Here is a 13,451-nt window from a genome sequence, read left to right as displayed (position 1 = left end):
GTGCCGACCACACCCCAACGACCGCCGTGCCCAGGGTAGACCCCACTCCCACGGATCCGCACACTGTCCTTTCTCTCGTGCCAGGACCGACAGGAGTCTCTCTCTGCCTTGTGTGTTCTTGGGGGACTGCACCGGCACTGATAGGTCTCTATATAGGACTATGGTTTGCCTCGTGCGACTCACCAGACTGTGGGTCTGTGCGGTGTGCATGCGTCCGTCCTTGTCCACACTTGGCCTTACTCTGGTGTATTTGAGTCAAGGGAGCCTTCTCTGCGTCTGTGTCACTGTTGTTGTCGTTGAGTCTGTCCTATCGAGTCTCTCTTCCTCCCCTCCTCTTGAGAGACACTTATATAGTTATATTGCTCAAGTATATGTTCTGGGCCCAGGCCGTAGCGTAACGGTCTGGGCACCGGACTGGTGATCCAGTCGCAGTGTGCCGCGGGTTCGACTCCCGGACCCGACACGGCCTTTACTGCATGTCATCCCCCCATCTCTCTCCCGTTTCCTGTCAGCCTACTGTCTGTCCCTTCAAAAATCAATAAAAGGCGTAAGCCGCAAAAAAATATCTTAAAAATAAATAAAAAAAATAAGTATACGTTCTGTAGCTTGCTTGGTGCCCTCTTGCGAGTGCTGCTACAGAGGTTGCTAACCCCTGTTGCCCTGCCAGTCTTTCCCGGAGGTCAGCTGTCTCTCCAGCGTCACCGACCTTCCTCGGTTGCCATCCAGACATTCCTGGAGGTCACTGGTTGCCCAGGGAGTTCGGTTTGTAAATACATCAAAAATGTAGGGAATTGCGTGGCCGGTTAAGACTGAGGTTAGGATTAGGGTTAGATTTAGCCGTTACGGTTAGTAATAGTCAGACAACGCGACCAACGTCGACTGACAACAACGTCAGTATGTGGAAATGTCCATCTGGACGTTAAAATACAGAGATAATGATCCGAAGCTCACAGCTCACAATAGAGTACAAACCTCTATTGCTCATTTGAACCCTTGGATGAGTCTATAACTGTTGTGAATAACAGCTAGGGGGAGAAGGGGGCGAAGGGGGGATTCATATCAGGGGGAAGGAGGGGGGATTCATATCAACGATGCCGGTGATGCCTTTTGCGACACGGTGACAGTGTGACACGGTGACAGTGTGACACGGTGCGTGTTCATACCGAGATAGCGACATATGATTAGGGATGGAGCTCGATAACCGATACCTGAAAAAATCCTATAACAAGCTCATCGAGTACCCGTTATCAATAAGCTTTGGGCTTATCGAGTACCCGGTATCGATAAGCTTTGGGCTTATCGAGTACCAGGTATCAATAAGCTTTGGGCTTATCAAGCCTGTTGTGGAGCATAGCGGCCCATGACATCATGTTTAAACAATCAAGACAAGAGGAGATCTAGAAATAAATGTAAGATTTCATCCATGCTGACACATACATGTCAGTGTATAGATATCTGCCAACCAGCGCTGTCCGGGTGAACTAAATTACGCTTTAAGGTGATGGTACAAATATGAACCAGTTAACAGTTTCTTTAATATTATTTTATTGGTAAAAAGGTCAGTTGCCTTCCACAGTATAGCCCCTCTGGGCTCAAACGCAAGGGAAGACACTCAGAACAGCCCGAGATTACATAAGTAAAATACTATATATGCATGAATTCATACGAATTAACATCCTGTACAGAGTATTTCAGTTTGTTGTTCTTTTTGTATATGTTTCACTGGAAAATCCAAGACTGGTGAATGGTGATCAAAGTGAGCTAAATTGCATTCAAAGGCCGTGCTACTTTATACTGTCAGGGCTTGCAACCTGAAAAAATGAAAAAGGAGGGGGATAAAAGAAAGTAGGCCTAAGACAAAAAAAAAGTGTCACTATTCCACGCCTAAGGTTGCATCCCTTAAGAAGAAAAGTACTGAAGGCCATAGTAAAAGATACTGGTTCTGTTCAGAATCTCCCGTCTTAGAGAATCCTCGATAGTGGGCTCGATAAGAACCCGGCTCGATAAGCCTGGTGCTCGTTATCAATTAGAATTAACGAGCTCCATCCCTGCATATGATAAGGACGTCATGTGGTGAGTCTACTCTACAGGGAGAAGTAGACGAAGAGGAACACGCAGGCGGAGCAGACCAGCACCAGGCCCACGTTGAGCGCCACGGACGACGCTCCCGTTGGCTGCCGGAGCAGCGCGTCCACCAGCGCCTCCTGCTGTTGGGCCGAGAGCGCCGCGGCCGACGAGGGCTCCGCCGGCCCGCCGCAGAGCCACCGCAGAGCCCTCGCTCCCCGGCCACGCTCCCCGGCCACGTCACCGCGGCCCGCGGCGAAGCACCGCTCGGTGCAGTCGTCGTCCTCCTCCTCCTCCTCCTCCTCCTCCTCCTCTGCGAGTCTCTCCGCCGCTGCCGAGGATTGGCGGCCATTTTGGATTTGAACCAGGGCGTTGTCGTCGTCGACGCCGTTTTTCGACGTGACCGTTTGAGCACCGTCGTCCGGCTGAGGGTGGCTGCTGTCCGGGGGGCTGCTGTCCGGGGGGCTGCCTTCCGGGGGGCTGCTGTCCGGGGGGCTGCTGTCCGGGGGGCTGCTGTCCGGGGGGTGAACCTCGACGTCTTTGCCAAGAAGCTGGCTGTTGTTTTGGGGATGACTCTTCATCTCCGTTCCACCGTTGTCATCCAGGAGACCTGTCACCGTGACAAGTTGAATACATTTAAGTTGACCATTAATTCATTAATTGTCACACAGATATTTGCGATTATAACGGTTTAATTGTTGTTGTTTTTTGTTTGTTTTTTGCATTGAACATTTGGAACGTTACGATTTGTATTTGTCATTGCAAATATGACAAATAAATAATATAAATAAATCACTGGGACATTTTAATAATTTGCAATATACTAGAGCGGTGCCCGGATGGACTTGGAATGATGCAAGTTGGAAATGGATGCCCCACCCAGATATTATGTCTGTGTGCCTTTTATGCCCAAATATGGAGCTCATGCAGACGTCAGAATGATGTCAGAACAGGCCAGCTGCATTATGGTCACTGGGCAGAGGCCCATATATGGTCACTGGGCAGAGGCCCATATATGGTCACTGGGCAGAGGCCCATATATGGTCACTGGGCAGAGGCCCATATATGGTCACTGGGCAGAGGCCCTGCATGTCCAGACCCGGCGGGCAGAGGCCTTTTGGGGGCGGTTCTGAACAACGTTACTGAATGGGAAAATGTAAAGAGTTACGTTAAAAGTTACAGCAAAAAGCAGTTTCTTTATGTAAAGTGACTTAATGTAAGGGCTTTAGTTCCAACACTGGTTAAGATTGTTTTCTTTCCAAAACAAAAAGTACAAAATAGCGGAAATAGCTGATCTACGAGTAGATCTGCGATTGCAAATTGATTGATTGATTGAAATATTTATTAACAGTTTGCACAACTCAATACAAAGACTGTTAACTGTGAGTGGACGACTCAATAAAGCATTATACACTTGTTTACAAGAGGGTCCACCTTGTTCAATTCATCAAAACATTTAAGGACGTACAAAAAGACCCTTCTATATAGTCAAAGAACAGAACCGGAATTCATCATAAAACAACAAATCTACATGTAACAAAAGTAAGACGCGCAAACACGGGAAGCGAACGTAGCTCGTAAATTGCAATAACAATAATTAGAATACATTACGTACTTTTTAAAGTTTTATTTAAGTTCTCTTTTTATTATTATTATTATTATTTTGTTTTTGTAAGTGAAGTTATTTGAAGTTAAGTTTTTTTTGTGTGTGCGTGCGTGTGTGTTTTCTTTTTGTTGTTTAAGTTTTCTTTCAGTTTTTTCTTTTTAAGTTTTTTTTTAAGTTACGTTTCTTTTAAAGTTACGTTTTTTTAAGTTACGTTTTTGTGTGTGTGTGTATGTGTGTGTGTGTATGTGTGTGTTTGTGTGTGATACAGCTGCGCCCTCTGGTGGTGGACAGTTTAGGCCAGCTTCTATAGTTAGTGCTCACTGCGTTCACAAACAGTGACGGGCCTACCGTCGTCCTCGTCTCGCGGCAGCCTCGCGGCGGCCCTCTGCCTCCTCCTCCTCCTCAGTCCCCACAGAGTGGTGGTCGCCACCCGCCGCTCGCTAGGGGGCGCCGTGCACAGGCTCACCGCCACCGCCACCCCGCCGGTCACCCAGAACAAGATGGCCGCCACGTACATGAAGTGGACCCTGACGAACGCCGGCCGCTCGTCCTCGCGGTCGCAGGGCGGCTCGTGGTAGACGAAGGCCAGCGTCAGCCGCGCCAGGCCCAGCGCCAGGCCCGCCATGCCGCCCCAGAAGGCGCCCGCCTCGTTGCAGCGGCGCCACAGCACGCCCAGCAGGAAGAGAGCGGCGATGGGCGGAGTCAGGTAGTCCGACACCTCCTGGAAGGTTACAGGGAGGGAAATTAACGAATACTGTGCATGGCAAAAATAATTGAATCCCATTCAGGGCGTCGGGGAAACCATTTTGGTGTTTTACGCATATACTTTAGCTATTGAAAAACAGCAGATCTACAAGCTCGTAGCACGGCATGAATATATATTCTTTCAGAGCAAACGTTTTTTTTTAACTCAAATCGTTGCTTCTGGGGAGGTGCCTGGATGGAACAACATATTTCCAGATACATAATACATACATAATACATAATTCCGGGGGTCCTTGCCATGAAAAAGGTTGAGCACCAGTGACATAGAAACAGATTTTTCAGACAACTTTTTTTTTTTAAACGTAGAATCGGTCTCAGGTCTGAATGGGTTAAGATGGAATAGGCCGGCCCAGGCCGTAGCGTAACGGTCTGGGCACCGGACTGGTGATCCAGTCGCGGTGTGCCGCGGGTTCGACTCCCGGACCCGACACGGCCTTTACCACATGTCATCCCCCCATCTCTCTCCCGTTTCCTGTCAGCCTACTTTCTATCCCTTAAAAAAATCAATAAAGGCGTAAGCCGCAAAAAAATATCTTAAAGATGGAATAGGCCTATAGGCCACGCCCCCTACCTGTATGTAGTAGAACATCTGGCCGCCCTGCATATAGGCCACGCCCCCTACCTGTATGTAGTAGAACATCTGGCCGCCCTGCATATAGGCCACGCCCCCTACCTGTATGTATAGTAGAACATCTGGCTGCCCTGCATATAGGCCACGCCCCCAACCTGTATGTAGTAGAACATCTGGCCGCCCTGCATATAGGCCACGCCCCCTACCTGTATGTAGTAGAACATCTGGCCGCCCTGCATATAGGCCACGCCCCCTACCTGTATGTAGTAGAACATCTGGCCGCTCTGCATATAGGCCACGCCCCCTACCTGTATGTAGTAGAACATCTGGCCGCTCTGCATACTGTATAGGCCACGCCCCCTACCTGTATGTAGTAGAACATCTGGCCGCCCTGCATGGCAACGATGACGGGCACCCACGCCATGCTGATGACCACCATGACCACCACGAACAGACGGCCAATCAGCAGCAGCTCCCTGGACGAGGCCCGCCTCCGCAGCATCTGTGCGTGCAAATCATCAGGGTTGTCATTGGTTACCGAAAACTAAAATAAAACATACATTTTTTGTTAACTGAACTACATTAAAACTAAAATAAAAAATACATGTTTGTTAACTGAACTACATTAAAACTAAAATATAAAATACATGTTTGTTAACTGAACTACATTAAAACTAAAATAAAAAATACATGTTTGTTAACTGAACTACATTAAAACTAAAATAAAAAATACATGTTTTGTTAACTGAACTACATTAAAACTAAAATAAAACATAATTTTTTTGTTAACTGAACTACATTAAAACTAAAATAAAACATACATTTTTTGTTAACTGAACTACATTAAAACTAAAATAAAACATACATTTTTGTTAACTGAACTACATTAAAACTAAAATAAAACATACTTTTTTTGTTAACTGAACTACATTAAAACTAAAATAAAAAATACTTTTTTGTTAACTGAACTACATTAAAACTAAAATAAAAAATACTTTTTTTGTTAACTGAACTACATTAAAAATAAAATAAAAAATACTTTTTTTGTTAACTGAACTACATTAAAACTAAAATAAAACATATTTTTTTTGTTAACTGAACTACATTAAAACTAAAAAATAAATAAATAATACATGTTTGTTAACTGAACTATAATGCGCCACATCTCTGCGTGTGTTGCGTGCGTATACGTATGTGTGTGTGTACGGTTGCAATGCATGCACCCTGCAGGCAAAACAAACAAACAAACAAACAAACTATCGTGAAACCTTGTAGATGTCGAGGGTGAAGATGGTGCTGGCCGAGTTGAAGATGGAGTCGAGGTCGCTCATGAGCGCGGCGATCATGACGGCCATCATGAGTCCGCGGAGGCCCACGGGCATCACGCTCATCACCAGGCGCGGGTACGCCACGTTGCTGCAGCCCGCCGCCGAGCCGCACACCGACAGGCAGTGCTCCGGGCCCAGGCACGCCAGCTCGTCGGCGAACAGGATCCTGGCGATCATCCCTATAGTATGTGGAAAACCACCGAGGACGAAGAAGAGCAAAGCAGTATGTAGGGTAGGTTTAGGTTGAGACTGGCTCGTAGGCTATATTCACATCACCATGGTACATTGGTCAGAATATAAGACAAGGAGAGTTCCGTTTGAGCCTTTATTTTCCTTTGCACAGATACACATTTCAGTTGAGCAAGGAGGTGGTGAGGCTTGTCGGTTATGGGTTTTATTTCAATGGCGCATAACAAAGGCCTGAGGCTCCAGGACAGAGGGCTCTCAGGTGGTGGAGTTGTTGCTGCTGCTGCTGCTGACAAACACTGACTATATGGACAGGCACTCAGGCAGTTTATATAGCTGGCAACTGATTTAGGTGTGAGTGAGAGCAGGTGAGATTACTGATTGAGAGGGCGTGACAGCACGTGAGGTGGGTGGGTCCACATGGAATAGGCCAGGGGGAGGGTTGCTGTTGATAGCTAGGATGACTCTTTTCTACACAGTATGGTGGGAAAGTAACCAAGTAGATTTACTTTACCATTTACTATTCAGGACGGGAAGCCCTTTTGGTGTTTTAAGCATTATGTTCTACTTTAGCTGTTGAAAAAAGGCAGATCTACAAGCTCGTATAGCGCGGCACCAAGTGTACAGTATTTGTTAAAATGTTGTTTTTATGTGGGCACGCCCACCAGTTCATTAAGTATGCCTGGTTTGCCTGATGGGTGGTGATGGGTGGTGATCCACCTGAACTGAAGCCCTGAAACTACACAGATGTAGTTGTATGATAAAGGGGGAGGGGTAAGGGGAGGGGCTGATAGTGTGATGTCACTATATTACTGTTTATTTCATTGGCCCGTTTGACTGTCAAAGGTTCAGCCTCCAGGAAGAAACCCTAAATACAAAGTTAATACAGCATTGCACATAAAAACGACTCAGGGTGTCTAATGAAGTACTGTCACCTCATAGACACATGAACTGGAAACAAATTGTGGCACTCCATCTTTAAGTACAATTTTGAGGTATTTGTTCTTTATCTACCTGGGATGACGATGATGAACATGGGCAGGATTTTGAGGAAGCCGCCAGCGAGGGTGGCGCCCTTGGCATGGGCGATGTTTTTAGCTGCCAGGACCCTCTGCACGATGACCTGGTCTGCACACCAGTACCTAGAACATGGCAACAACATGTTTTTAGCTACCAGATGGAGGGGTGGGGGGGGCGTGGGGGGGGGGGGGGTCGGAGGTCAAACCGTACCAGATGGAAGCGGGGGTCTGGCCCAGCAGGAAGCCGGGCCAGGGGAGGTCGGGGTCGGCCGGGCCTCGGAGGATCTTCAGGGCGTGGACTTTGGGCTGGTTCCGCTCCACGCACAGCGGGCTGACGGTCAGGTTGGGAAAGGACAGCAGGATGGCCGTTACGTTGGGCCTGGCCTCCATGTATCTGGTCATCACTCCTGAAGAACCAACACATGTACCTGACCATCACTCCTGAAGAAACCAACACATGTACCTGACCATCACTCCTGAAGAAACCAACACATGTACCTGACCATCACTCCTGAAGAAACCAACATATGTATCTGACCATCACTCCTGAAGAACCAACATATGTACCTGACCATCACTCCTGAAGAAACCAACACATGTACCTGACCATCACTCCTGAAGAACCAACATATGTACCTGACCATCACTCCTGAAGAACCAACATATGTACCTGACCATCACTCCTGAAGAACCAACATATGTACCTGACCATCACTCCTGAAGAAACCAACACATGTACCTGACCATCACTCCTGAAGAACCAACACATGTATCTGACCATCACTCCTGAAGAACCACCATGTGTACCTGACCATCACTCCTGAAGAACCAACATATGTACCTGACCATCACTCCTGAAGAACCAACACATGTACCTGACCATCACTCCTGAAGAAACCAACATATGTACCTGACCATCACTCCTGAAGAAACCAACACATGTACCTGACCATCACTCCTGAAGAAACCAACATATGTACCTGACCATCACTCCTGAAGAAACCAACACATGTACCTGACCATCACTCCTGAAGAACCAACATATGTACCTGACCATCACTCCTGAAGAAACCAACACATGTACCTGACCATCACTCCTGAAGAAACCAACACATGTACCTGACCATCACTCCTGAAGAACCAACATATGTACCTGACCATCACTCCTGAAGAAACCAACATATGTACCTGACCATCACTCCTGAAGAAACCAACATATGTACCTGACCATCACTCCTGAAGAACCAACATATGTACCTGACCATCACTCCTGAAGAACCAACATATGTACCTGACCATCACTCCTGAAGAACCAACATATTTATCTGACCATCACTCCTGAAGAAACCAACTCAGGTCTGAATGCAGGTTAAAAAATGAAAGCGTCCGTGTAACCTTGCAGTCCTCCCACGCGGCCCAGGCTGACGGCGGTCAGGCAGAGCGCGCCGGCGATCATGAGCGCCGCCTGCACGGCGTCGGTGTAGATGACGGCGGTCAGGCCGCCCGTCACGGTGAGCAGGGCCGTCATGGCGAGGAGGGCCGCGATGGACGCGTACAGGTCCCACCCCAGAGACTCCCTGATGAACAGGGCCCCGGAGTACAGGTCCACCGACACCTGGCAATCACAATAATCAACCTTTGTTATGATAAATCAGATTTAGATTAGTAGTAGTTTTTCATAGTGATAGTCTTTTGAATAGTTCTCGCTTAGTTTTAGTCACATTTTAATCTTAGTGTTTAGTCTAGTTTTAGTCGACTAAATACAAGTAAGACGCGCAAACGCGGGAAGCGAACGCAGCTCGTAAAATTGCAATAACAACAATTAGAATAAATTACTTCTTTTTAGTTAGTAATTCTTTTAACTTTTCTACTGTGTGTGTGTGTGGTTGTTTGTATGTGTGTGTGTGTGTGTGTGTGTGTGTGTGTGTGTGTGTGTGTGTGTGTGTGTGTGTGTGTGTGTGTGTGTGTGTGTGTGTGTGTGTGTGTGTGTGCTACAGCTGCGCCCTCTGGTGGCGGGCGGGTGGTGTCACAGCGGGACAGACAGACACACAGACAGACAGACACACACACAGACATGATCTGCCAGGGTCTCATAGTTAGTGCTTATTGCATTCGCAATCACTGCGTTCGCAATCATAAGATTTTAGTCGACTAAATCTACAGTTGATTTAGTGCACTAAAATGTGCTTTGACAGGCCTTCATGCCGTCGTAATGACTGATTTTACACTTCACTGCGACGCGTTGTGAGCTTGTAGATCTGCTAGTTTCAGCAGTGTAAACTGGATCTCTTGTCCACTATAGCCCCTTCCTAACATTTTACTCTAGTTTTTATTTGTTGACGAAATTGTCAATACATTTAGTCTTAGTTTTAGTCACCATAGCTTAGTTTCCATGTAGTTTTCGTCAGTGAAAAAAGGTAGTCGACGAACAGTTTTTGTCATAGTTTTAGTCGACGAAAACAACACTGCACTGAATACACGTCCACACCTGTCAATCACAGTCAACTTGTATTATTACCCACGGAGCAGGACAGTATAAATAGTAAAATGGTAAATGGTGCATTTATATAGCGCCTTTATCCAAAGCGCTTTACATAGATTGTGCATTACATTCACCCATTCACACACACATTCATACACCGATTGTGGCGGAAGCCATGCAAGGTACCAACCAGCACATCGGGAGCAATTTGGGGTTCAGTGACTTGCCCAAGGACACTTCGACATGTAGACAGGAGGAGCCGGGATTCGAACCGCCGACCCATGGATCATTGGACGACCTGCTCTACCTCTTGAGCCACAGTCGCCCCTGCTGCTTGTAGATCTGCTATTTACTGCAGGCTAACACAGGGTGCTGCTGCTTGCAGATCTGCTATTTACTGCAGGCTAACACAGGGTGCTGCTGCTTGTAGATCTGCTATTTACTGCAGGCTAACACAGGGTGCTGCTAAGTAAATAAAACAGGCTTTACCTGCCCAAAACAAGCTTTGTGTACAGTGTGTGTCCATTGGTGTGTATGTCGGCTGAACATGTTTGTCTGTTTGCCGATGTGTGAGAATGTGTGTCTATTTGCCTCGGTTTGCCCACTGTGCGTGCGTGCGTGTACACTGTACGTAGGAATAGGAATAATACAGCATAGGAAACCCGTCCACCAGTGACATCATCATTAGACAGGTTTCTTTTAAACAAGATTTTTTGAAAAAGATATTTAGATTCGTGAGAACAATGGCTTCCATTATCTCATTGGCAGTCATTGCAACTTTTCAGGAATAGAAAGCCTGCAGTTTCTATTAGCTTGGATTTCCCATCGATGATGTCACTGGTGGACGGGTTTCTGAACTGCCCACAGCCCTCCTATGAGACACAGACTGGTTTCTGAACTGCCCACAGCCCTCCTATGAGACACAGACTGGTTTTTGAACTGCCCACAGCCCTCCTATGAGACACAGACTGGTTTCTGAACTTCCCACAGCCCTCCTATGAGACACAGACTGGTTTCTGAACTGCCCACAGCCCTCCTATGAGACACAGACTGGTTTCTGAACTGCCCACAGCCCTCCTATGAGACACAGACTGGTTTTTGAACTGCCCACAGGCCTCCTATGAGACACAGACTGGTTTCTGAACTGCCCACAGCCCTTCTATGAGACACAGACTGGTTTCTGAACTGCCCACAGCCCTCCTATGAGACACAGACTGGTTTCTGAACTGCCCACAGCCATCCTATGAGACACAGACTGGTTTATGAACTGCCCACAGCCCTTCTATGAGACACAGACTGGTTTATGAACTGCCCACAGCCCTCCTATAAGACACAGACTGGTTTCTGAACTGCCCACAGCCCTTCTATGAGACACAGACTGATTTCTGAACTGCCCACAGCCCTCCTATGAGACACATACTGGTTTCTGATCTGCCCACAGCTCTCCTATGAGACACAGACTGGTTTCTGAACTGCCCACAGCCCTCCTATGAGACACATACTGGTTTCTGAACTGCCCACAGCCCTCCTATGAGACACAGACTGGTTTCTGAACCGCCCACAGCCCTCCTATGAGACACAGACTAGTTTCTGAACTGCCCACAGCCCTCCTATGAGACACAGACTGGTTTCTGAACTGCCCACAGCCCTCCTATGAGACACAGTCCGAGTAGAAAACAATGGTGGCATTTTATCATGACATTAATGAGGACCAATTATATGAAGATAGGTTGAAAAGTTGTGAAGTGATTCTTTAAGTCAGTGGTTCCCAAACCTTTTCATGTTATTTACGAACGACCACAGCTGTGACGCAATCACACCAATTCACACCGGACATCCCCGGCTTCAGGGCAGGGTCGCTCCAGTGCGGGCACTCGGCACACCTGGTGCGCAGCGCACTGGATTGTCGAACGACAACGCGCCGAGTGCACTGAATAAACGAACGATTAGAGAAAGCACACCAGTGCGTTCAGGGCGCATTTCCGAACGCACCCGTAGAGTAAAACATGTTGACCTCTGACCTTGGTGAAGATGTAGAGCAGCAGCGACAGTGCGGCGAAGTACACCTTGATCCGCTTCCCCCCGTAGCGCCGGCCCAGATACTCCGGCATGGTGAACACGCCACAGTGCACGTACACAGGCACGAACACCCAGCCCAGGAGCTGCAGCAGCACCAGAGCATTCACCTACAGCAGGGATACAGACATGGGGAAACTTCACCTACAGCAGGTCACAGACATACTGTATGGGAAAACGTTGGTTGGCACTATTTTTCTAAAAAGGCAGACCTACAAGCTCATATAGCACGCCACTATTTTTCTATAGCTAAAGTATAACATAATGCTTAGTTAAAACACCAAAACGGGTTTGGGTTAATGGCGTTTAGAAGATTTAGAACACTTTCCTGGGGGTCTTTATGTGTGTAATATGTGGTTTTAGATATTTTAGATTTTTAGCAGTGAGCCCAGTGTCTCTGATGTCATGGACACTGGGCTCACTTACTTCCTGGACTACATGTTATCTCAGTAAGACAGCCCCTCCCCCCTATCTACAAGAACGAGCAGTGCACCAAAGTATTATGGGAATTGTAGTCCAGGAAGGAAGCCTTCCTTACCCGTTATCCCTAAACTTATTTTTTTACCATTTTGAAAAACTATTTTGAATCTGTTCAAAAAGCCAATCTACAAGCTCACAACGTGTCAGCTAGATCGGCTAGTTGAACTATTTTAAAGCAAAAACAAACAAACAAATAAATAAAAAGGCAAAGAAGTTTAGCGATAAGGGGCAAGGCGACAACAGGGCCATACGACTATAAAAACCAAACCAAAATGTGCCGATTGGTCGGTTGACAGTAGTACCTCCCACGCGGCCACGGCCAATCCGCTGGCGGCTCCCGAGCCGGCGAGTCCGATGAAGTGCTCGCTGCCGATGTTGCTGACGAACAGCGAGGCGCCGACCAGCGCCCAGTTCATGGAGCGCCCGGCCAGGAAGTATCCAGCCAGCGTGTGGCGCTGTGGCGCTGTGGAGCGACGCCTCATGGCCAGCAGGCCCACCCCCAGCACCAGCAGGAAGTAGAGCGCCACCACGGCCAGGTCCCACACCGCCATTCTGACCTCGCTGGCGGCCATCTTGTTTGTTTTATTTACGGTGCACCCGGGGGGGGAGCTGTTGCCCCCACGACCCGACTACGGATAAGCGGTTGAAGATGGATGGATGGATGGATGGAATGAATGGATGGATGGATGAACAGACACCACTCCAGTGACTGGCTTTGTGTGTCCCTATGTGTGTCTCTGTGTCTGTGTACGAACAGCTGCAACACCTCTGGGTGACCTAAAGTGGCGCTGTTGAGCAGCCTACAGGCCCATTCACACTGAGCACTATAATTATAACAATACAAGTATAACTAACAATAAAACTATTCCGTACA

General features: G+C 47.6%; 1 protein-coding gene across 1 annotated transcript; it reads right to left on the bottom strand.

Moving 5' to 3' along the window:
• Positions 1-2,084: 2,084 nt before the first annotated feature.
• LOC310854001 (sodium/myo-inositol cotransporter-like) lies at positions 2,085-13,177 on the bottom strand (the record flags this gene model as incomplete). Its single annotated transcript, XM_083758475.1, has 9 exons — positions 12,880-13,177; positions 12,043-12,207; positions 8,935-9,154; positions 7,751-7,946; positions 7,535-7,662; positions 6,275-6,513; positions 5,371-5,508; positions 4,019-4,391; positions 2,085-2,674 (listed from the first exon to the last, which is right to left on the bottom strand). The coding sequence occupies exons 1-9, from the start codon at positions 13,147-13,149 to the stop codon at positions 2,085-2,087; spliced, it is 2,319 nt and encodes a 772-aa protein (XP_083614601.1). The 5' UTR covers positions 13,150-13,177.
• Positions 13,178-13,451: the final 274 nt, after the last annotated feature.

Source organism: Protomyctophum parallelum, assembly GCF_964188405.1.
Source record: "Protomyctophum parallelum genome assembly, chromosome: 23".
Lineage (NCBI taxonomy): Eukaryota > Metazoa > Chordata > Actinopteri > Myctophiformes > Myctophidae > Protomyctophum > Protomyctophum parallelum.
Note: the sequence above shows the minus strand (reverse complement) of the source record. Positions and strands in the feature narration are given on the sequence as shown.